General features: G+C 43.4%; 1 protein-coding gene across 27 annotated transcripts in view; it reads right to left on the bottom strand.

The window, feature by feature from the left end:
* The window catches only part of KCNMA1 (potassium calcium-activated channel subfamily M alpha 1), a 908,686-nt gene that overhangs the window by 547,086 nt on the left and 336,491 nt on the right, over positions 1–25,109 (bottom strand). For all 27 annotated transcript variants that reach the window (XM_077453994.1, XM_077453993.1, XM_077453995.1 and 24 more), the window contains exons 4-5: positions 17,350–17,443; positions 2,007–2,118 (exon numbers count right to left, since the gene is read on the bottom strand). In XM_077453994.1, coding sequence (XP_077310120.1) covers positions 2,007–2,118; positions 17,350–17,443 — 206 coding nt within the window. The remainder of the gene's footprint in view (positions 1–2,006; positions 2,119–17,349; positions 17,444–25,109) is intronic.

The following is a 25,109-nucleotide window of genomic DNA, read 5'->3' as shown; positions in this document are numbered from 1 at the left end:
TACCAACCAATGCTAGAGTAATAACCAATGCTAGAGTAATAACCAATGCTAGAGTAATAACCAATGCTAGAGTAATAACCAATGCTAGCGTACCAACCAATGCAGTTACGTCTAGTGTGCATTTTTTAAATCCGCGCTCACTGCAATTTTGCAGTGGTTTTCAGTAAGTGCATCTTCCATAGGGATGAAAGTTACTGCATGTAAAATGCTTATGGTGTACAGACATTTATTTATTTTTAAAATAATTTATTGAGAATGATGCGATACAAGTTAATAATACAAGTTTTAACATTGTATAGGGCTACCAAACTTGAATAAAGGAACTTCTCAGTTATTAATTTGTGATAACAATAGTACAATTACCGTATAGAGAGTAATATGGGAATCTTTTATCAATACATATATGTGAAGAATATAATCATAACAATTAATAAAACTGGTATAATTTGCATAAAGGAAAATTAATAATATGTCACATATTAAAGAATTAGACATAGAGATACAACTATGTTGGATAAATCGGTCTGTATTGGGATGTCCTGGAGAGACACCCACCCAACCAGGGCCAAGGTCCGGCTATGTGGCCCGGCTTTTCCCTTACAGACATTTATTTAAAGGGGTTGTAAAGGTAAAAGTTTTTTCACCTTAATGCATTCTATGCATTAAGGTGAAAAAACATCTGACAATACTGGGCCCCCCCCCGGCCCCCCCCCTCATATACTATTCTGACCCCACAAAAGTCCCGTGCTCGTCCCCGACATTCTCTTCGCCAATCAGCCTGGCCGCTGATTGTTTACATAGGATGGATTGAAAGCAGCGCAGCCATTGGCTCGCGCTGCTGTCAATCACATCCAATGACGCTGCGCGCCGGGGGGGCGGGGCCGAGTGATACAGCGAGCGGCTATAGCCGCTGGCTGTATCACGGGAGCGTGCCCGCAAGCACTCCACATCATGCGAGGGAGCTCACATGAAGTTGTGGAGTCCTTGCGGGAAGGAGCCGCAGAGGGACCCCAAAAGAGCAGGTCGGGGCCATTCTGTGCAAAACGAGCTGCACAGGGGAGGTAAGTATAACATGTTTGTTATTTAAAAAAAAAAAATAATTCCTTTACAACCCCTTTAATGCAATCATCCTCAAAAAGAATGACAAAAAAAAACACAACTGTTAAAGATTAATAATAAAAACACATTTGAATGATCTCTTTACTCACCTTCTCACTCTGAAATTCAAGATTGTCATTCTATTGCTGCAAAGATCACTCCCATTTGACATAAGACTTTTGTATAACCACTACATTTTTAAAGCAGAACTAGAACTTTATAATTTTAACAGAAGTGAAATCCACAGCTCTTAAACGAATGTGTAAACAGTGTTATCTTCCATATAGTTGTAATTCTGTAGAGCCTAGGGTTGCCACCTGTCATGGATTCACCCAGACAGGCTGGGTTTTGAGTCGTGTGTCCGGGTTTCAGGTGGACTGAAACCCGGACACATTATTCAGACCAGGCTGTGGCTCCCCAAGTATCCAAGGCAGTCACACACAAATTTGTTGCTGTTCAGGAGCTGTGGGCAGGTTCGGGATCACTGGGGAGCAGGGCGATGATGTCAGCAAGAGCAATTTGGTCACACCCACTATTCTTCTTGGGGCACTCAAAGGTGTCCCCGGCTGCCAAAGTGTTTGGGTTTGGCTTGAAGAAAAGGTGGCAACCCCAGTTGAGCCACCTCCTGAGATTTGCTCTTCTTGGACAGAGAAAGTAGTCAGGACTACAATTTTGTCCAGTGTCGTGAAATGCAGCTTGGTCAAGGACTTGCCCCACCCTATGACTGAAGAATAAGGGAGCAGCAGTACATGATGATCAGTGATGAGATTGTTGCATTTTCAAAAAAAAAAAAAAGGAGAACCCCCCCCCCCCAACTTAAATAAAACCTACAATTGCTTGCTTAATTGGTTATATAGACTTTATTAGCCATCTGGCATACTGAAACAAAAAGATCTTATTTTACTTACCCAACCAGCTTCTGTTTAAATAAACCGATACAAACACGGGAGGCACTGTAAAGAAATCCACCACAGAGTTCACCTCCAGCCAGAACCACAGTTTGTCATTGGCAGCAATAAACTGTGAAAAGATCAGAGTCCTACAGTTAGACACAAAAAAAAAAACAAAAAAAAAACCGCACAAACAAATCACCATCCAAAGCTACAGTAATTCTGGGCTCGTACCTACATTTTGTATTATACCATAAATCATGGGTACTCAACCTGTGGCCCTCCAGCTGTTACAGAACTACAAGTCCCATCATGCCTCTGCCTTTGGAAGTCATGCTTGTAACCGTATACCTTGCAATGTCTCATGGGATCAGTAGTTATGCAACAGCTGGAGGGCCACTGCCATATATGATCATCTTTTTTTTAAGTTTAACGCATTTAGTACAATACAACATTCCCCAGTAAACCATTTGTTAAAATTCTAACCATACCAACCCCAAAGTTTAGATTACAACTTTCATTGCTGTTGGCTCTTGCTCTCTCAATGCTGCTTCCCTGAACTTCCAGTCTTCAAAAAAAAGGAGTAAACGGTTGACACTGCAGTCTTAGACCAGCCTGTTGACTTGGAGAAGGGAGGAGGGGAGGTGTAGAGAGGATTATGGTAGTGCCCTGCCAACCTAGGCTATGGAACTGTATTTTTCTATTGATGAAATTGTAGGGGGAAACAACTCAAGTTACTACATGCAAGAATGGTTCTATAGTATGCCACAAGAGAAAGCAGCCACACTGAAACAGTAAACCTGAGACAGCATTCATGGTACCAGCTTAAACTGTAACACGGACAAGGATTAAAATATAAAAGAAGCTGCATACATGGCAAGTGAGTATATCAGCTGCAAGTGCTTTAACCACTTCAGCTCCGGAAGGTTGACCCCCGCTTCATGGCCAGGCCATTTTTTTGATGCAGCACTGCGTTATTTAACTGACAATTGTGTGACGTTGTACCCAAATAAAATTGATGTCCTTTTTTCCCCACAAATAGAACTTTCTTTTGGCAGTATTCGATCACCTCTGCAACTTAACATTTTTTGTGCTATAAAAAAATGTAAAAAAAAAAAAAATCGAATTTCTTCATTAATTTAGACACAGGATCTCTATCTTTCCCCCAATAGAACGGCGACCTGCCTTGTTTACATAGGCAGACCGCCGTATTGCCTCTCTCAGGAACGATCGGCAGGTCCCGTTAGACATCGGGTCTGCTGGACCGCAGATTGGCTCCCGCTGTGTCCAATAACAGCAGGATCAGGTTGCCAATGGCACGCATGCGCACCCCAGACCCGGAAGTGGAGAATCACGTACCTGCACCCTTTGAGGTCCTTTTCCTCAATTTGGCTCCTAAGTCCCTAAAATCGTTCTTTAGGACACTCCATCTGCCTCTAACTGTCATTGGTGCCAATGTGCACCATGACAGCCGAGTCTTCCCCAGCCCCTCCCAGTAATCCATCCACCAAATCCATGATTTGCCAAACCCGAGCGCCTGGTAGACAGTATACAGTTTGCCGCTTCAGGTCTTTGTCCCAGATTGCCCTCTCTAAGAATTGAGTCCCCTACCACCATGATTGGTCTTTCCTTTCCCTTTGCTCTCCCCCTCCCCCCCACTCTCACTGGAGGAGTTCTTCCCCTGGCAGCTAGGGGAGTCCTTTAGCTCCAGCAGTGCTGGTCCCTGACTGGTTTCACCAATGTCACTCAATGGAGCGTACTTATTGTGATGTTCCAGCCCAGGATCGGCCTCTCCCTGGCACTTTCCCCTCTACCTTTCCTGTCACCCATGTACTCTTTTCCTCCACCTGCCTCTGTGCTGGCCCCTGCCAGCACCTGCCGGGTATGTTTCTGGTTCTCCTTTAGTATGGAGGGTCTTCTCAGTGCTGACAGTTGCTTCCCTAGATTCAGAACCTGGGCTTCCAAGGAAACAACGTGCTTACATTTTGCACTGCAGTATTCACCCTCCAGCAGATGATCAACGCACGCATACATGCTGCAAGATGTACACTGAGTCTCATCTCCACACCCGCCGGGCATCGTACCTACTAATTTAACGAGGATTGGGGGCACTCGCAGCACTTATGTACTCAGGGTCCAGGTGCACTCACAATACTCAGGTACTAATAATCCACACACACTACTCGGGTACACACAACACTCAGGTACTCACATACATTGTCATTCAGGTTTTGTAGTTTGTGTCTCTGTGTCACTCTGGGCAGCCTCCCCTTGTAATCTAACACTAGCAGCCAGTCACCTTCAGTGCTGCCGCTTCACTGATTAGCACAACACTCTCCCTCCGGGTCTGCACTTCACTTACACACCGCCTCTCCCTGTCAGCCTTCCACCTCTCAGTCCCACTGGATGTCCTCCTGCCCCCTCTGTCTGCATCTGTGGGGCGATTACTGCCCTCAATACACCTGCTCCTGCACTGGCCAGCTGCTGCAGCTCTCGGTCATGAGGGGGTTCGGTCCGGTAGTGGGGGGGCTGTTCGCCACGCTGCCGCTGTGAGGGGCTCTGGTCCTCTGCTCCCTGCTCACATACTCCCTCTCACTCCACACTGTGCCAGCACTGACTTCTGTGCCAAAAACTGATTTTATTGGCACGTCAAAAAATCCTATTTTCTTAGTCATCCTAGGATCATTAGCCTTCACAATGGGGCATCTAAAAAATCGTCAAACTGAGGGCTGGGCTGGCCTGGCCAACATGGAAAACAATGCCAACAGGTCCAGTGAGCAAAAATTGGGAAAGAAAGGCTCAACTTACTCAGAGAGCAGCCAGTAGCACCTTGAAACTGGCAGAGGAGGCCTGAACATTAGTAGAACTTAATAAATATGTGAACAAAAGCTCAAGTGACAGCCTTGCAAAATCTGGGAAACAGATGCCTGATGTTGAAAAGTGCGTTAAGCATAGATCTAGTACTGTGAGCCTTCATAGGAAAGGGGGAAACCCTATCCTTTACATCACATGCTTGATTAATAACTTTTCTGATTCATCTAGGAAAGTAGAACAAGAAGCAGGGAGACCCCTGTGGGAACTCTCGGGAAGTACCAAGAGGGTAGCTTACATAGTGTACCACATCAAAAAACTTTGGAGAGAAATTTCCTTGGGGTATTTTAAAGCAAGACATAGGGAAGGAAGGACAATTTCCTGGGTAGGTGGAAAAAAACTACCACCTCACGGGAAAAGACCACCAATCCACCCTGTGCAAAGATTATAGCAACGAGAAAAGCACCCTTATGTGTTGGGTCAGACAAGGTTGATAGGTTCAAAAGGCAACTGCTGAGAGAACTTAAATAAAGCCCCCAGGAGACACAGGACAGTTAACAGGGGGATATATGTGTGTGATACCATGAACAAAGTCCTTAACTGTAGAGTGAGAGGCCAAGCGTCTCTGGAAAAGAACAGCCAAGGTAAAGTTTTGTCTATTGATGGTACTAAAAGCCAAATATTGACCAGACTGGAGGAAAGACAGAATATGTCCCGCAGAATACTTTCTAAAATGAAAGCTTCTCGATTTGCATGACTTGAATGCAAAATAGGTCTTCCAAGGGGAATGGTAGACAAGAAGTTGACTTTGTAGCCTTCAAAAGGGTAGAGACAATGGAGTCCGATAGGCCCCTGTCTCTCAGGACTGTTGCTTCAACAGCCATGACAATAAAGCCAGCAACCGAGGACAGAACACCGGTCCTAGGGACAAAGGATCTGGTAGATTTGGCAGTATTTCCACGTACCTCCTGGACCAATTTAGCATCATGAGAATCACTAGAATGCCCTCCAACCTGGGGCGGGAGGGGGGATGATCAAAGAGATATTGGGGAGGTGGAAAGGAGTAAATCAGGTTGAACTGATCCCTCTAGGTTATTAGAGCGTCCACTGCAAAAGCACAAGGGTTCCTGGAACTGGGAACAAAGTTGTCAAATCTGGATGCCAGAAAATTTACAGCCAACATCCCTCATTTGTGGCAAATGGGCTTGAAACATCTCAAGACGGAAAGTCCATTCCCCCTGGATTTAGAAGCTGCTGATTGAGAAAGTCCATATGCCAATTTTCCACGCTTGGGATGTGGATGGCAGACAGGGCCAGAACAGAGTCAATCACAAATTTGAAGCAGAACTTCAGGCAAACAGCTAAATATACAGTAGAACTACACCAGATAAAGCTGTGATTCACACCTACCACACTGCATAGCCAGGCAGATCACACACGTTTTTCCTGGTTCAATACACCAGCTTCATTTGTCACCTCTCAACCCCCTACCTGCTCAATGGACATGTATCAGCATCACTCTTAGCAAGGTGGTGGTATGGAAAGCAGTAACACAGAACAAGTAGTGACAAAACTAAGCAAGGAAGTCAAAGTGTATGACGTGGTGCCAAATAAAAACATTAAAATAAAGTGAACATAGAGTGTGTGCTACAACTGTTTTTTTATTGGTTTGCATGGAGTTCCATTTTCATGGTAAGAAAATGCAGAACATAACACGTATGTATTAAAATGTGGTCATCATTTCTAACCCGTTGCAGATCTGTGAACTCAGTTGATACAAAGTAATACAAATGAACTTCTGCACTACTTGAAATGAAAAAAAACTACAGAAAGTGAAAAATATTTTATAAATGATAAACAGCCCTGAATAATTTTAATTATTATTCCAGCTGTTCCTCATATTGCACCCTTTTTGCACTTGTGATTTTATCGTATGTAAAAAGATAGTGGTACTGTATAAAATTAAACAATTGGATTACAGAGGGTATAGAAAAGAATCAGCCCCTTTAAAATGATCACATGTTGTTGCTTTGCTGCAGCCTGAAATGAAGACAGACAGTTTTTGTTTTATCCAGCTGTACTGTCCAGTGCAACTTATAACATCAAAGTCAAAGACAACACCAACATGTCAGAACAAATAGAAAAAAATAAAAAAAACAATCACAGAGTTGGAAAAAATATTACCCTTGTGTCAGTATTTTGTTGACACACCTTTTGCTTTAATTACAGTCTTTAGCCTGTTGGGATATGTCTCTACTAACTTTGCACATCTAGACATTTCAACAATAGCCCACTATTCTTTGCAGAACTGCTCAAGTTCATTTTGATGGTGACCGTTTGTGGACTGCAGTTTTCAAATCATTCCACAGATTTTCAATGGGGTTTAACCACTTCAGCCTCGGAAGGATTTACCCCCTTCCTAAACCAGAGCACTTTTTGCGATTCGGCACTGCATCGCTTTAACTGACAATTGCACGGTTATGCGCCGTGGCTCCCAAACAAAATTGACATCCTTTTTCCCCACAAATATAGCTTTATTTTGGTGGTATTTGATCACCTCTGTGGTTTTTATTTTTTTGCGCTATAAACAAAAAAAGAGCGACAATTTTGAAAAAAGCGCATTATTTTTAACTATAATAAATATCCCCCAAAAATATATAAAAAAAATTTTTTCCCTCAGTTTAGGCCGATATGTATTCTTCTACATATTTTTAGTAAAAAAAAACAAAAAAACAAACAAAAAAAAAACAAATGCAATAACCGTTTGATTGTTTTGCGCAAAAGTGATAGCGTCTACAAAATAGGGCATAGTTTTATGGCATTTTTATGAATTTTTTTTTTTTACTAGTAATGGCGGCGATCAGCGATTTTTATCATGACTGCGACATTATGGCGGACACATCGGACACTTTTGGCGCTACTTTGGGACCGTTCACATTTATACAGCGCTCGGTGCGATTAAAAATGCACTGATTACTGTGTAACTGTGACTGGCAGTGAAGGAGTTAACACTAGGTGGCGCTGTAGCGTTAAGTGTTTCCTATGGAGTGATTCTAACTGTGTGTGGGGGGCGTGGCTACGTGTGACATCACTGATCACCGCTCCCGATTACAGGGAGCCGTGATCAGTGACAGTGTCACTAGGCAGAACGGGGAGATGCTTGTTTACGTCAGCATTTCCCCGTTCTGCCTCTCCACGAAACGATCACGGGTATCCCCGCGGACATAGAGTTCGCGGGACCCGTGGTCTGACTCACGGAGCTTGCGGCGGGCACACGCGCCTGCTATACAGATCTTGCGAGATCACATACATTAATGTGATTTTGCGCAGCGTAGCCAACCTGCCACAGTAAAACTGTGGCGGCTGGTCCGCAAGCAGTTAAAGGGGTTGTAAAGATTCAATATTTTTATATATATATTTTTTTTATTAAAATAAGAAACATATTATACTTACCTAAAGCTAATCAAATAGTGCAGCGCTGTACAACTAGTGAAACACACTCAATATAACATACAATTCATATGTGTGTAAAAACTAATCATACATTGTATAATGTATGAATATGAATGTCTTGAATATAAAACGCCAGATCATGTGTAACCAATTAAATCAAATCCACCACTGTGCTCCTCCGTCCTCAGAGGGATATATACACCACTTATTTGTGCACACACCATCACCAGTTAAATTGCCTGCTCACCTCAACGCTGAGTTTAAAAACGTAAATAATGGTCTGTCCTTCACGCCACGATCTCTCTTCTTCACATCAAGCCGCCGATCCGCTTATATTCTCTCAGCTTAACCACCTCACGGGTAACTTCAAATTGGATTCAGATCACGGTATCTCCTAAGTGGATCCTCGCTATAATCTCCTTCCTTCACTTCCAACCTTCCGCTCTGCTCCACATCACTCAGCTCAGTTGTTAACGTGCAATCATACACACAGACTCCGTAGTGCTCTCTGCTTACCGATTTAATAAAACAGCCCCAAATTAGGCCCACTTACAAGTTTTCTTTAAAATCACATATAAAATGTATATCTCTGCTACGTCCGTTCACTCACCAATGGCGCTCACTTGTGGTGGCTGCGTGACATCACTGGCTCGGCGAGTGATCGCCAGTGGGGAGCGAGCAGAGATATATATTTTAAATGCAATTTTTTTAAGAAAACTTCTTGTAGGTGTGCCTAATTTGGGTCTGTTTTAATAAATTGGTATGCAGAGAGCACTATGGAGTCTGTGTTTATGACTGCATGTTACCAACGGAGCTGAGTGATGTGGAGCTGGAATGCATAGAATGCATTAAGATGTATTAAGATGCATTAAGGTGAAAAACCATGAGACTTTACACAAACCCTTCAAGTCTGGGTTCTGACTAGGTCATGCAACGACTTTCACCTTCAACCACTGTGTTGTCACTTTTGCTGTGTGCTTTGGGTCATTTTTATGTTGGAAGGTAAACCTTCTTCCCACTGATAACTTTCTGGCAGAGGGCAGCAGATTTTCCGCAAGAACTTGATGGTATTTTGCCCCATCCATTTTTACTTCTATCCTGACAAGTGCTCCAATCCCTGCTGCAGAGAAACACCCCATAACAGGATATTACCATCTCCATGTCTTACTGTAGGGATGGTGTTATTTGGATGGTGAGCTGCAGGGGCATTGCTAGGTCTACAAAAGATGTGGGGCTAGAGCCCATAGCAACGTAGTAAAGAAAGTCATACACTTGGGCAGGCATATACATGTATATACAGTAATATACGTGTGTATGTGTATATATATATATCCCCAGAGAACCCCCACTTACATCAGGGTTCCCAGAGAGCCCCCCTTACATTAGGGAGCCCATAGAGCCTCCACCTTGCATCAGGGTCCCCAGAGAGCCCCCCACTAACATCAGGGTTCCCAGAGAGCCTCCCGGCTATGGGCCCCAGATTCGGGGCTATAGCCCCAAAAGCCACCCCCTAGCGACGCCACTGGCAATTTAGGGGAGGGGTTAATTGTGCACAGGTGTATAAAAGGTAGTTATACAAACTCGTCCAGGAGCTTGCTCCCTGATAGTGGCTTGCATGTGGATTTTGTGAACACAAGTGGATTTTTTTAACTAAAGTGGAGAGTTAATAACCAGGAGTTGAAAACAGGAGTTAAGACAGGAGTCTCTAACCTCTATCCTACCTCCATCCTCCCCTCCATTTTAAAGATCCCACTGCAAGGGGCAACCAGACAGGTCTCCGGAAACGTCAGGCTGACAGCAAGCCAGATTCACCAGAACCAGAGTGTTTAACGGGGACCACCGCAGCCAGGTAAGCTCGCACCTCCACTCCCCCCCCCCCAGTGATTGTTCCAGGGACTCCGTCCGACCGCCTACGGGGGTCAGGAAGGAATTTTTGCCCCACTGGTGCGTTTGGCTGCTACTGTCAGGGTTTTTTTCGCCTTCCTCTGGAATAATCAGGAACAACCGTAGGTTAGCATACCCCTACCTCCGGCCTCCATTCCATTTTTCACGCTATCCTAGGACGACTATTCCAGATCACAGCCAAACTTCTTTTCTGAGCGGAGACCTTCACCTTAAGTAAAGGTAGCCGGAACAGCCAGCAACCGAATACAACTCCTTCCGCATCCATATAGGCATCCCCTGATCAACTTGCGCGCTAATAGCCTCAAGCACGGCGGCAAGTCTGATACCTAGCCCCTCCTCAGGATCAATACCCTGATCAGGATCATCATCTTAGGCCCATAGTACCATCAACAGCATCCACAAACCATGTGCTACTTCAAATACTCAGCTGAAGTTCTGCACAGACTAAGGAACATCAACACCACATTGCCATCTTCCATACAAAAAATACTTCAAAGAGAACAACTATTAAAAACCGGACGACAAGCAGCTCCCAACCACAGGAAGACATCTACTCAACCACTACAATTAGATTGCGCCTTGATTAACGCCAGGTCTGCAGTCAAACATAGACTGGAAGTACACAACTTCATCATCGAGAACAATGTAGACTGCCTCTTCATCACCGAAAGCTGGTTAACCTCTGACTGCAACACCATCCTCACCGAATTGGTGCCGGAAAACTACAGGATCCTAACCTAACACCGGATAGGGTAAAAAGGAGGAGGCCTAGCAGTGATCTTTAAAGGTCACCTGGATCTCACTAAACCATCATCTCAGAACCCAGTGCCTTTTATGGAAACCCTGACGATACATCTTCAACCAACACCCCATGACACCACTCATATTCTACTGTACTACAGACCACCGGGACCAAAGTCCAATCTTCTTTCACCCCTCACGGAATCCTTTGCAATGCACACCCTAAAATTCAAAAATTTCCTGGCACTCTGAGATTTCAACCTTTGGGCAAATGAGCCTAAAGACCCCATTGCGACTGCCTGCATCAATCAACTAGAAGAACTGGGTCTCCAGCAACTGATAAAGACTCCCACGCATGGGTCAGGACACACCCTGGACCTCATTTTCAAACAGAACATTGACGTCAACATACTCAACATAACTCTGCCATGAACACCACGCCATCAAATTCAAAATAGCTACCAACATCACCAACGAAAAAACGGAAACCTGTAACAACAACGCACTGGACCAGATCGCATAAAAAAACTGTACTCCGAATCCTTCAAATCCACTCTGTCCAACAAGATAACTACAATAACCTTAAACCACTCTACGGAGGAAACACTCAACGCCCTGAACAGGGCATTGCTGCAATCAGCAGACTCGGTAGCACCAAAACGCAGGGCTCTCATCAAGATGAAAAACTCTGGGTGGTTTAATAGCTCCCTCGCCGTACTAAAGCAAGAACGCAGAAGAGCGGAAAGAACATGGAGAAGAAATACCACAGAGGAAAACCACTTTAACTACAAAGGTCTCACAGAGAATTATCGGAAAGCAATCTTCAAAGCCAAAAAGGACCACTTCTCATATACAATCTCAACGGCCGCAAACCAACCACGGGAACTGTTTAAACTGGTTAATCAATCAATGAATCCGGTGTGCCTAGAACCCCCAGAAAGCAAATCCCAGGATTACTGTGGCAAACTGTCGGATTTTTTCATCGATAAAGTCAAAACCATCAGGGAAACAATTTGTCAGAACATCCAACCTCAGCCAGCAAATACATAAAGAGGATGTCTGCACCAACATACCGCAACCGCCAAAATTTTCACTATCCCCAATTACTGTAGACACCGCAAAAAAACATCATTAATAAACTGCGTGACAGTACCTCACCTATTGACATCATCCCCACAAAACTACTGAAAGAATGCTCCGACATCGTGGCTCCAACCATAACCCACCTCATAAACCGATCATTCCACGAAGGGATTGTTCCCAGCATCCTCAAACAAGGCATCGTCAAACCTCTACTCAAGAAACCAAACCTGGACCCTCAGGATCCAAACAACCGTAGGCCAATTACAAGCCTCAACACCATTTCTAAGATCATGGAGAAAGTTGTAGTACATCAGCTACAACTTCACCTGGATACTCACAAACTCCTGGACCCACTGCAATCAGGCTTCCGCCCGGGTCATGGAACAGAAACAGCTCTCCTCAAGATTTGGGATGACGCCCTTGAAGCAGCAGATGAAGGAGAGCCGTGTCTCCTCGTACTGCTAGACCTAAGTGCAGCGTTTGATACAGTAGATCACAATACTCTACTCGTCCGACTCACAGAAGTAGCCGGAGTCCAAGACATAGATCTCCAATGGTTCGCGTCCTTCCTAGGAAATCGGTCACAGACAGTGAAACTAGGAAAATTCCTCTCCGAAACTGGGGCAGTCACCTGCGGAGTCCCTCAAGGCTCTCCTTTATCACCCGTTCTCTTCAACATTTACATTTGCCCACTCCTTCAAATCATCAGATGCTCAGATCTCTGCTTCCACTCTTACGCTGACGACACGCAACTTTATTTCCGGATCAATGGAAAAAAAGATCACCAACAACAACTTGAAAACTGCCTCAAATCAATAGAGGACTGGATGACCACTAACTCCCTCCAGCTAAACGAATCAAAGACAGAGCTTCTTATCTTACACCCAAATCATAAGCCCGCAACCAAAACCTCCTGGTCTCCACCAACCGTCTTTGGGCAGACTATCTCCCCAAAGACCAAATTGAAGAGTCTCGGGGTTATTTTAGACGCACAAATGTCAATGGATGCGCAAATAGGATCTGTAGTCAGTGGCTCATCCCTTTTATCCCAAAGAATGACAAAGCAGTGGTAGTTGGAACAATCATTAATTCACGACTGGACTACGCAAACTCGCTTTACATAGGATTACCACAATATCAACTTGCGCGATTACAACTGATCCAAAACACGGCGGCAAGGCTGATAACAGGAAAAAAAACCTGGGAATCCATCTCTCCTTCGCTGAGGAGCTTACATTGGCTAACCGTAAAAAATCGGATCACGTTCAAGACCCTGTGCCTCACCCACAAATGCGTGCATAGAGAGGCTCCACAATACCTAATGGAGAAAATAAATCATTACACACCAAACCGCAGTCTTCGATCAGCCAACAAAAACCTCCTCCTCGTGCCCAAAGCCCGGTATAAATCCAAGGGGGATCGGAGATTCGCTGTCCAAGGGCCTCGGCTATGGAATGCTCTACCAATCAACATCCGCCTGGAAGAAAATCACCTGGCTTTTAGGAAAAAACTCAAGACCTTCCTCTTTTAGCAGATGATCAAAGCTCGCCACAGCGCCTAGAGGCGATTCAGTTCGCATTGTGCGCTATACAAGTATTTCATTCATTCATTCACTGGTGAGCTGTATTGGATTTCTGCCAGACATATAATTTTAGTTAGGCCAACTAAATAATTTTTATTTGGTCTTATATGACCATAACAACTTTTTCCAAATGGCCTCCCAATCTTCAAGGTGCATTTTGGCAAAGCTCAATCGTGACTGCATGTGGCTTTTAAGGAGCGTCTTTTTCTTGTAACCCTCCCATACAAGCTACATTTGTGGAGAATGTTGATATTGTTGTCACATGCACACAATGACCACTCATTGTCAAAAATTCCTGCAACTGCTTCAGAGTTGCTGTAGGCCTCCAGGTAGACTCTGACCAGTTTCCTCCTGGCTCTTTCATCCAGTTTGGAGCAACGTCCTGATCCAGCGAGGGTCTGTGTTGTACCACATACCTTCCACGTCTTAATAAAAGATTTCACAGTGTTTCTAGACATTGAAAAAACATTTGAAAATGTTTTTGTATCCCTCTGACTTGTGCCTGTGCACAACTTTATCCAGGAGTTCTTTATTTTCACAGAAACAGCATTACAATTTTACAGATCAACAGTTCACAATCATGACATAACATTCAATATGAAACAAGCTAATCACATGGTTAACAAGTCTTTAGAAATACCTCTGTGTTGTAGTATCATTAAATTATATAATGTCCTATTGGATCTACTCTGTGAGCATCAGCGAGCCACAATGTTTCTCATTTTTCTATAATTTTTTTTTTGCCAAGCAGAGCCCTGGTTAAGTCCAGGAGGTATAAAGCAGAAAGAAGGTAGAAATGAATGATAGAGAGAAAAAAAGGGGGGGGGGGAGGAAGGGGATAGGGGACAAAAAGGTGGGAGGAGACCCAGTCGTCTCTCATGGCATTGGGGCAAATTAGTGGAAAAGCTACTGCTGAGAGGCTAGGGGAGACTTTTCCTTGTAAATTAAAAAGAATCCTGGATATCTTTTGACAGTACCTTGTCACCCAATTGATGGTATGCAACTGAAGCAAACAAGGGACTGAAATGCTCCAGGAAAGCCCTTTTCATGCCAAGCTAATCAAAATGACCACAGCTGAAATGGCTTTGTGTGCCATTAAGAAGGTGATTAGCTATACCTGATTGAGTTTACAAGTCATTTTTAGGAGGAGTGATCCCTTTTCCAACTCAGTGATTCGGTTTTTGAAATATATAAAAAAAATGTTCTTACATTTTGGTGTTATATCTTTCACTTGGATGCTATCACTTGCAAGTAAATACAGCAGTATAAAACTAAAAACTGTGTCTGTTAATTTAAGGCTGCAAAGCAACAAAACGTGATTATTTTAAAGGGGGGGGGGGGTGATAATTTTCTATACCCACTGTATATATTAAACAGTGGTCAATACTGAAAATTGCACGGTTCTTTGTGCCTGTGAAAAACCCAATAATGCATAAATGAATACAGTCCACGATCAAGTGTCTTTGTGCTTCAATATTGCTTTACTTCAGTTCTTCTCTCCGTAACACCACGGATGTGACACAACCCACAAAGGGCTATTTACATTTATAGTGTTCTTTTTCACTTGATGTAAAAAAAAAAAAAAAATCAACTAGCGTAGGCGTACATTTGTATTATTTAGTCTAGTACTTCCTTTTGGAAGTTTATCACTCTGCTGCTATAGACATTTTTAATTTCATTTTCAGCTGGGAAGAATGTTTTTGCAGCAACAAAATGTAGAGTATAACCGCTTGCTGACTGCATCACTTAGTTTATACGGAAGCAGAGCAGCACTACGTGATCTGGTACTTCCGAGTAAGGGATATGCTTGCTCAACTGGCGACCCGGCTGTGCTGTGACTGAACACAGCGTAAGCCAATCAGCGGGTGCCGACCAATGGATGACTGTTGGCATCCGCTGATCAGTGAGGAGACACACAGGACAGAGCTCGGTCGCTCTGTCCTGTCAGTGGGGAAGTGATGGATTTTGATTCCTTAGTAAAAAAAAAAAACACACCCAGTGTACACAAACATTAGCTAGGAACACATTTAACCACTTGCCATGGAAAAACAAATTAGAGCAGCGTTGGATGTGGCAGTTCTTGAGAAATATATAGAGGAGCACATCACACCTAGGAGATAACGGTGGGACATTAGTCCTAAAGATGGTCTGTATGACAAATAATTGATGGAAGAATGGTACCATTTCACAAAGAACGTTGGGAAATAGCAATCCTTTGATACACCCAAATTTAGGGTACCTACACAGAGCCAATATGAACCATTGAGAAATATATACCCCAGGGGAATACAGGAGGCTCAGCTATGAAATATGTTATTTTCCCACAGGTCCCATCAGAGGCGGGTATAGAGAGAACAGATATAGGGTTTCCTCTAATTATGCCAAATACCGTCTCGGAAAGGGGGGTAAAGGGAACCTATATCAGCTGTCATAAAATGGCGGCCCGCTTCTGCCCAGTCCACCAGTGTAGCACCAGTCATTGGTTTGCTAGGACCATGGGTTTCCCAGCACCCAATGACATTGCGTGTGTGTGTGTGTGTGTGTGTGTGTGTGTGTGTGTCCTTCCTCCTGCTCCTCACTGTGGCTCTCGCTCTCTTCAACAAAAAAAAATAAACAAAAAAACACTTCTCCAGGTCCCCTATGTTCAGTGGGTGCCGGGGACAGAAATTGGACTATTTAAACACTTCGGGTTTAAGCAGATTAGGCCTCTTTCATATCAGTACTGTACACTGGGGGCGGTCAGGAGCGCTGCTGCAGATTGATCCGGCTGAACCCGAAAGTGCTTAAATAGCCTGCTTTCTGTCCCCCCGGCACCCACTGAACATAGGGGACCCAGAGGTTTTTTTTTTCCCAAGTAGCTGCACAGCGGGAATTAGCTGATTGGTGCACAGAATTTTGGAGTCCCTGTCTGTTCTACCTCTGGCCCCCCACTGAGTTCCCCCTAGCCCCAGGTGGAAGGGGCAGGGTCAGATATATCAGCAGTGTTCAGCTGGTTCTAGGCTCCCAGCTCCAGAGGATCCACCTGCATGAGAAGCTGCATCCCAACCACCCCAGCCCTCAACCTCTATCCCACCCTTCCCTCACTTAACCTCCTACTCCCCCCCCATCCTGTCCTCACTTACCCCTCTATTCTCCCCACCCTGCCCCCACTTACCCCTCACCACCCAATCTACTCTTCCTAGGCAATAGGTATCAGTAGCTAGTATTGGCAAGTGCTGAAAAAAGTATTGGTAGTCATACTCTGTTTTTTAAAAATGGTATCGGTGCATCCCTAGTAATGATAAAATCAATTATACACCCGCATGAATTAGTACTAGAGGCAAAATCTGCACTATATTGTTTTACACATTTGGTAATCACAAGGGGATAGCAGGAAAAAGTATTGAATAGATTCTCAATATCTTGAGTAAATCTGTGCTGACTTTACCATTTCTAATGCCATAAGCAAATACATCCATATAAAAAATGTATATTTGTTTATATTTTCGGATAAGAATTAGAGTGGTATTAAACATTCGGCATTTAAAAAAAAAAAAAAAAAAGCATGTCTCAGCCATGAAGGAAAGGGAGTCCCAGGACAGCCAAGGCTATCTTGCATATCACTGGATCATGAGGGGGCTCAGGGGAGTATTAGAGGGGAGCTGTGGGTGGAGCAGCACACACACTTTTTTACATTATATATATATATATATATATATATATATATATATATATATATATATATATATATGTGCTGCATAAATTTACAGAGCTATACAAGTACCTGAAATAAAAATAAATATTTACCCGTAGACCGAAGTAAAGGAGGAAGAAGATGTTGAAGGCCATGTCTATCTGAAGTGTAAAGTCTTTGTAGAAGTTTTGGCATGTTTCAATAGGGCTAAAAACAAAACAATAAAAACAACAAAATAAACACATTAGATTTAAGTGTAACTAAGGTCAAAATTTAAAATCATATATTCATATTGAATTGAAGTTACTTCTAGCCTACTCCTATCAATCTAATGAAGTTTGAAATGTTACTGTTTGAAGACTCACGCTATTTACTTCCTTGAATACAGTGACAAATATTCGCTGTGCCCTGTGAATATGGACGGCTTGTATTACGCATTTCACAGAGCCTGACTTCTGAACTAGAGAGGTGCTGAAAGGAGGAATGTCGGAAGGCGGAGTCAGTACAGGAAGTACACCACACCATCACTGCTTGCAGGCAACAAGGTACCGTTGCATATGTAGTGCTTAGAAATCTAAATTATCCAAAGCAATGGAGGAGACTTCATAAAGTATGCAAGGATTCCAGGAAGTTGCAGAAAGACAGGCAGTACTCACAACATGAAAGGAAATTTTTCTAGTAGGCATATTTTGGATCGTCGTTATTAACTGTTTGTATTGCTATTGCAATCCTGATACTACTCTGTGTATACTGTGACTTTAGAACTCTTTTTAACAGTAGCAGAATTGACATACTTTTTCTGCTCTCAGCTTCCTCCTCATACTGCCCCCTGGTCGTGCTTCCTAACTCTAGGTACATTTATGCCCTCTGTTCCTACCAGGACCTATGGAGTCCCACGGCAATCTCCACTACATGCACGCTACTCTAACCTTATGTGCAGACATTCCTGAGCGGGGCACAGAGCCAAAGACATGCTGACTTGGGAGCCACTGTCAATCACTGCTGTGTTGGTGTAGGAGAAGGATGGCTTTGGCTGTGTGCCCCCTTGCTCTGCCAGCGTGCACGGCGCTGAGAAGACCACATGTAAGATTGTAGTTCTAAATGGGAGTGTGCATGAAGTGGAGACTGCAGCATGATTCCAGAGGTACTAGCAGGCAAAGGGGGGACCCCACAGACCTGCAGTCGGGACAGTATGTGGAAAACGCTCAGAGGAGAAAAATTGTAACAGCAACAAGAGCATGTAAGTTCAGCTAGTTTAAAAAAAAAAAAAGACTAATATCACTTTGACATCAGAATGTAATAGTAAATAATAAAAATTTAAGAAATCATTGATACAAGAAACATTGCTACAAAAATGTGCACACAATATTCACTGTTGACAGAGCTTGTATAAATAATGTCATCTTTTTCATATTTGTGATATGAACCAAAGACAGATGGGAAAATGAGGCTAACAAACACATAAATTCAATATTTTATTATAAAAATAATACATTGTATGAAGCTGCATTAAATGAAATGTTAGACTGGCATCAACCACACCAAGCAGAAGTGAAAAAAAAATATTTCTCAACATTTCTTGTAAGAAATCAGCAAAAACCTAGTAAAAAAAAATATAACATTTTTTTTTTTATCAGCCTTTGGACTCTTAAGCATGCTGGCTCTGAAATTCATTAAGATTCTTTTTTATGCTGCCTGGTGTAGCTGCTGGAATAGTGACTAATACCATTGATAGTTTTTGAAGTCTACATGATGGGACTTCCTGCTTCGTTGACATGATAGCAAAAAAAAGTGCTAACCCAATAGTTCTCAAACACAAAATGTTTGACTGATTTTGGTCATCACAAAACACTATTCCTGAAAGTGTGCAACCCTCTACTGTAATCACTGTACATGTATTTGGTTTTATTTATACCTTGCTTACACAATTTGCAAGATTCATCTAAAATTAAGTACAAATTTAAAATTATTCAAGATGTAACAAAATAGGTTTAAAAGTTTTTGCATACATCCACCCTTAAGATATATTAATGCACAGTCTACTTAAGAGTTTTGGGTGGTCCTGTCTAGCTTGATATTTTCTTTTTTAAATGGGAAATGTTTTTTTTGGGGGGGAATCATACTCATCAATGCTGTATCTGTCCCCCGCTGGGTCTAAGACTCAGAACCCAGCGTTCAAGCACCACTGATTGCTTAGTTCTCTGTGAGCAGAGAGCTGGTGACTGTCAGTTACCGCTGTCTGCTCTGCCCCTCTCCCTACCTCCCCCCCCCTCCCATGCTCACTGAACCACTGGGCTGTGGAGGGGGCAGGAGCAGCTGGCTGAACCAGGTATCGGTCCAGGCTCCTGGTTGGATCCCGACCATATGGTGGTGATCTTTGCAAGAGAAGAATGGTGGCACATCCAGAAAAAATGTAAGTTTATTTAGAAGTCCATAAATAAAAAAGCATGACACAACTGACAGGATACTCAGCGGACGCGTTTTACACTAACCGTGCTTACCCTTTGCTAATTGGCTCCACGTGTGCATGTTCATTTATACCCAAAAGGCATATGGGTGGAACCAATCAACACTGACTGGGTTGAAAAAACACCTCCCATCAATCTGATGTCAAGCATATTTTATTTAGATTGCCTATTTTTTTTTACAATTATCTGGCAAGTTTTATATTCCATTGAAGATTTTACCTCTACTTTTGATTTGTATGTCCCCTAAATTCAGCCATTTTGTTGAAGCCCTTGTGTATATTCAATTTGTGACCGGAAGTAGTTGTGTTATGACCACTTCCAGTTTAACCCAGAAGTATGTCAGAATAGCGCAACACAAGTCTTTCAATGAGCAGTGCGAACATTAGGCCTTACACTGAGCATGTGCTGGCATCTTTCGACCGCCGCAGCTGTATTCCAACAAAGTAATTAACATTTTTTTTTTTATATCTGTCACTATAAATTAATCCCACCATAGCCGCAAGGCTCATTCCCGCAGATAAAGCCACGTGGGAGGTGGTGAAACTAGTAGAGGTGGAGCCTGGCAGTGGACTACTACTACTGAGTGAGACTGTCATGTTATTTTTAATGCTTTTAACATTTCATTAAATGTGAGTTTAATGCTAGCTGGGGTGGAGTGGTTTCATTTTTGCACTATAGGAGGCACTTTCTCTTGTTTTTTTTCATGTGTTGCTGAACCAGTACTCATTGTGGATTTAAAGTTTGAAGCAGAACAGTGGGAGTACCCATCTGCTTTTGATTACTTCCATCCTTTGAGCCACCAAGATTCTCTGACGATCCCTGGGAGGGAATGTTTGCACAGGGTGCAAGGCGGGTTTGACCACTTGCAGGGTCATTTAAAGGAGGTGAGCGAGCATTGCATGAGGTGGTGGGAGCACTCCGATCATGGAGGTTGTCTGAAGATATCACACAAGCTTGTTTTTTGCATAACGTAGACTCATTCATTTTATGTTTTTGGACTTTTTTCATATTATTGCAATATCAGTGTTTATCACCATAATTGTTTATTTCACCTTTACAGCGTTGTCACACCTATATTGTTTTTTTTTACTGATTTCTGTGGGAACACATTAGTGACAGCTGCAGTAAAAAAAGTTATCACCATTATGTTTCTCTAAGATTCACATTTCATACCATATTAGCGCACAACTACCTAAATTTTCATTTAACCCCTTACTCTGCCACCAGATATTTTATATTAAATATAAACGTTCACACTAACAATGATGACTAGCACTAAATGTCTGTAATACACACTGTCACCCCAGACAGGAATATTGCAGAGATTTACACTATAGTAGCGCACTTTAAAGAGACAGGGATTCTTTAAATTCTGGCTTAGTGCATTAGAGACAAAATAATAAATATTTAAAGCGGAGGTCCACCCTAAAGTGGACCTTCCGCTCATTGGAATCCTCCCCCCCTCCAGTGCCACAATTGGCACCTTTCAGGGGGGAAGGGGGTGCAGTTACCTGTACAGTACAGGCATCTGCACCCACTTCCGGCGTAGATTCTGCAGAAAGGAACGCCCCTTTCCGCAGAATCTACGCCCCTTTCCGAAAGTCCCCCGCTGCCTGCTGGGAAACACACGGATTCCAGAGACAGCGGGGACCATCCTTATTGCGCAGCGCGACTTGCGCATGCGCAGTAGGGAACCGGGAAATGAAGCCGAAAGGCTCCACTTCCTGATTCCCATACCCAAGATGGCGGCGGCAGCACCCGAGAGACGATCGAGAGATCGGCTTCAGGTGCCGACATCGCGGGCGTGCTGGGCGGGTAAGTGTCCTTATTTTAAAAGTCAGCAGCTGCAGTATTTGTAGCTGCTGGCTTTTAAAAAAAAAAAAAAAACGGCGGAACTCCCGGCGGACTCCCGCTTTAATATGAAAAACAGGTAAAATGATACAAAACGCAATAGCTAAAGAAAAAGGGTATTACAAAGGAAAGGAGACAATAATGCAACAAAACAACAAAAAGGGTTTAGAAGTGTAAATACTTAAAGTGGAGCTCCACCCAAAAGGGGAAGCTGCCCTTGTTTGCCCCCCCCCCCCTCCGTTGCCACATTGGGCACCTTTCGTGGGGGGAAGCAGGTACCTGGTTTTGAGACCAAGGATGTCACCCGGAAGTTCGGCCCCTCCTTCCTCTGCTGCCGGGCCATTCACAAAATGCAGCGTGCTTCGCTCATGTGCAGTAGAAAACCGGCTACAGCACCCAGGAGCCGATTGAAAAATTGGCTGTGGTGAAGAAACCACTGAATTTATGGACAGGTAAGTGTCCTAATATTAAAAGCCAGTATTTGTAGCTGCTAACTTAATTTTTTCTGAAGGAGCCTGGAGCTCCTCTTTAAAGTCCTGGTTCAGTGAGCATAAGATGGATCACTGTAGCTCTCAAAAAATGAATCTTTGAGGGTAAAGAAGAGCTCCAGACTGCTAATGCAGTCACTCTCTTTTCTGATCCCTGAGGAAGGTGTGGACATAAATTATTAAACCAATCAAGCAGTCTGTTGAGTGGCACATGGGATGTCAGTGTTTACAAGCATATAGCTGCCACCCCGTCAGATACAGTTTTTGACATGTATATCTTGGAATACCTACAGGATACATTCCGGTAACTTGTTTATTATTGTCCAGCATGAAATTACTGCTTGAATGAACACAAATACGATGGGTATCAGATGCCTTTTTAGCCTAGGAGTTGTAATGTCTCAATCCCTCCTCTGGTACCATTTAATAAATTAGTGTTTGGGCTTAAAATGCTGATACTTAATTGATACAGGTAAACATGTCCTTGATGTGGTTGTACTATTATCATCTTGGGAGTTATGAAATGCACTGAAGTTTTGATTCCGCAGGTAGGGATAGCCAGTCAGGAATGGTGTATGCGCTACTAACTATTCCAGCTAAAATATTTGCAACAGGTGAGAAGTCTAATGCTATTAATTACGATGAACCTCTGCTTCATATTCTAATGATGTCAGCCTGCAAACTTGAAGGTTTTATAATGAATATTAACATGAGACTTGAATGTATATTGTTTTGTGAATGAGGTTTAGGATGGCCTAAATCAAAATGTTATAGTTTGTCAACCTGAGTTTTGATGTTGGTTAATTTGGTTAAGAGGTTTTGCTGTATCCCATCAATGGGCTGATAAGGATGTTTTGGAATGCAGCTAAAAGTTTGTTAATGGTAAGAAATGCAGTCCTGGTGTAGCTGAAATAAAATATAATTGCTGACTTCTGAATTTCAAACAAGACTGCCCTGTGTCTTCTCACACAAGTTTTGAGGTGCCTATTTTTCATCATCATCACTCCACCCCCTTCAGGTGGTTGCATCAAAGGGAACTGCAATTTCCTTCCTTCCTTCCCATTACAACCAAATGCTACTGCCAATGCATGGCATAACACATTTCTGCATTGCCAAGGAGTTCACCTCTGTGAGGTATGGTCAAAATACATTACTGGAGAATGCAGCTCCATCTGAGGAGCATGTTTGTTCTTTGAAGCAACACTGTTTGGCCAACGAAATGTGTTGTGGTGGGTACTATACTGTTGCAACCACACAGATGTGGCAAATTATGCTTTGCCCACCTGATCAAAAGACACCTCTTTTCAGGGGTGGCATATGCCTGGGCACACCCTTATTACCTCATGCAGCGCAGATTCCCCCTGCTGCCAACTGTGTTTACTATGCTTCAGTTTGTGAATGAGCAGGCAAACAGGAAACTACTATGCACAGAGCACTTCGCATTGATTCACTGTCAAGTGTAGCTGAGGCTGCAGAGAAGGGGATTGGGGAATCTTTGTCCTCAGTCCCTTTCCCCTTCTAAGTGTGACATTAGAGGTCTGTTCAAATCCTTCAAATTTCACCGAAGTCCCGTAGCGGAGCTAGTAAAAAATAAAATAATTTTTTTTTTTTTTAAATAATAAACTACTGACACCATCCACTGTCCGACCGACACGTCCACTGCCTCACTGACACCATCCATGTTTTTAATACATTTAAAAAAATATATTTTACATTTATAGGCGTATGGGTATATATATATATATATATATATATATATATATATACATACATATATATACATATATATATATACATACATACACACACACACACACACACACACACATATACACACACGTTTGCTTGAGCTTTGGGGTGCACACCCTAATGCAATAGGCTGTGCACACCTATAGTGGCGTTGGTTTGTGCCAGTACCTGACAGGTGAAATCCAGAGCCTGGGTTACTGTTGCACTGGCCAGTACCTCTGTCAATGCTGGGCAGGCTTTCTTACACTCTGTCATCCAAGACTCCATCTTAGGCTGTTTCCTTTTACTGGGTCAGTCTGGGGTTCAGCCCAACCACTACAGTTGCACACAGGCTTCCTACAGTAGCCAGCTGTACCCACAAATGATATATTGTGTTTTGGTAGGCCATTCCCTTATATCCTCTAACTGCTCTGCCTCAGATCCCTGGTTTCCTCCTCTTACCTGCCGATTCAGGTACTGAACCTCTGCCATGCCCATTTGACAGTTATTGCGTTTGACTGTCAAGCCAGCCTCTGTCCAGGACTGGGGACAGAAGCACAATGTTTTCTTGCCAGGTAGGACCAATCACTTCAAGTAGGTGACTGAAAATGTTCCCATTCCACCAAGTAGGTCCCTCATGACCCCCTGAGAGGTGGCTGGTGCTTTTTTGACCCCAAATATTAGAACAGTAAATTCAGGCAAGCTAATTAGGGTGAGAAGGCTATTTCTTCCTGAGCCTCCGGTGTTAGAGGGGTTGACCCATACTTTATGCTCAAGCCCACAATTCCCAGATAGGGGGCAGCTGCCAGCTTACCTGACAACTTTTTTGGGGGTATGGGGTAGGCACCAGCAGGAAGGATGGCATTCAGTTTTCCACAGTCCAGCAGACCCTGGGATGTCTGATCCCTTTTGAGGACCAGGAAGACTGGTGATGCCCAGGCTCTGTCAGATTCCAGAATGACCTAACTGCAGCCTTCACTCAATCTCTTTTGAACTTTACGTCTACACCCCAACTGAGATGAGGTGGGCTGACTGTTTTGAGCACCCTGCTGCCCACTTCATGTACTGAAAGGTGTGCCCTCCCAGGGTTTCCCTTGACCCAGAAATCGCAGTTACACCATAGGATACGTAGTCATTATCTTCTGCAATGCTTCCTGCATCTGAGGAGAGTCGATGCTGGTTACAGGTGATCTGGTGCTGGCAGGTTCATGCTGTGGGTTGGAGGTTGCATTCTCACCCTGAGGGGCTGTACCTGAACCACTGGTACCAGATGCAGATGGAACCTCTTCTGTTCCAGGTTATCCCAGATTTTGATTTGCCAGGAGATCCACTTCACGT

Source organism: Lithobates pipiens, unplaced genomic scaffold, assembly GCF_037356315.1.
Source record: "Lithobates pipiens isolate NorthernLeopardFrog02 unplaced genomic scaffold, aLitPip1_a1.2 Scaffold_25, whole genome shotgun sequence".
Lineage (NCBI taxonomy): Eukaryota > Metazoa > Chordata > Amphibia > Anura > Ranidae > Lithobates > Lithobates pipiens.
The sequence above is the reverse complement of the archived record's forward strand: the minus strand, read 5'-3'. Positions and strand labels throughout refer to the sequence as shown.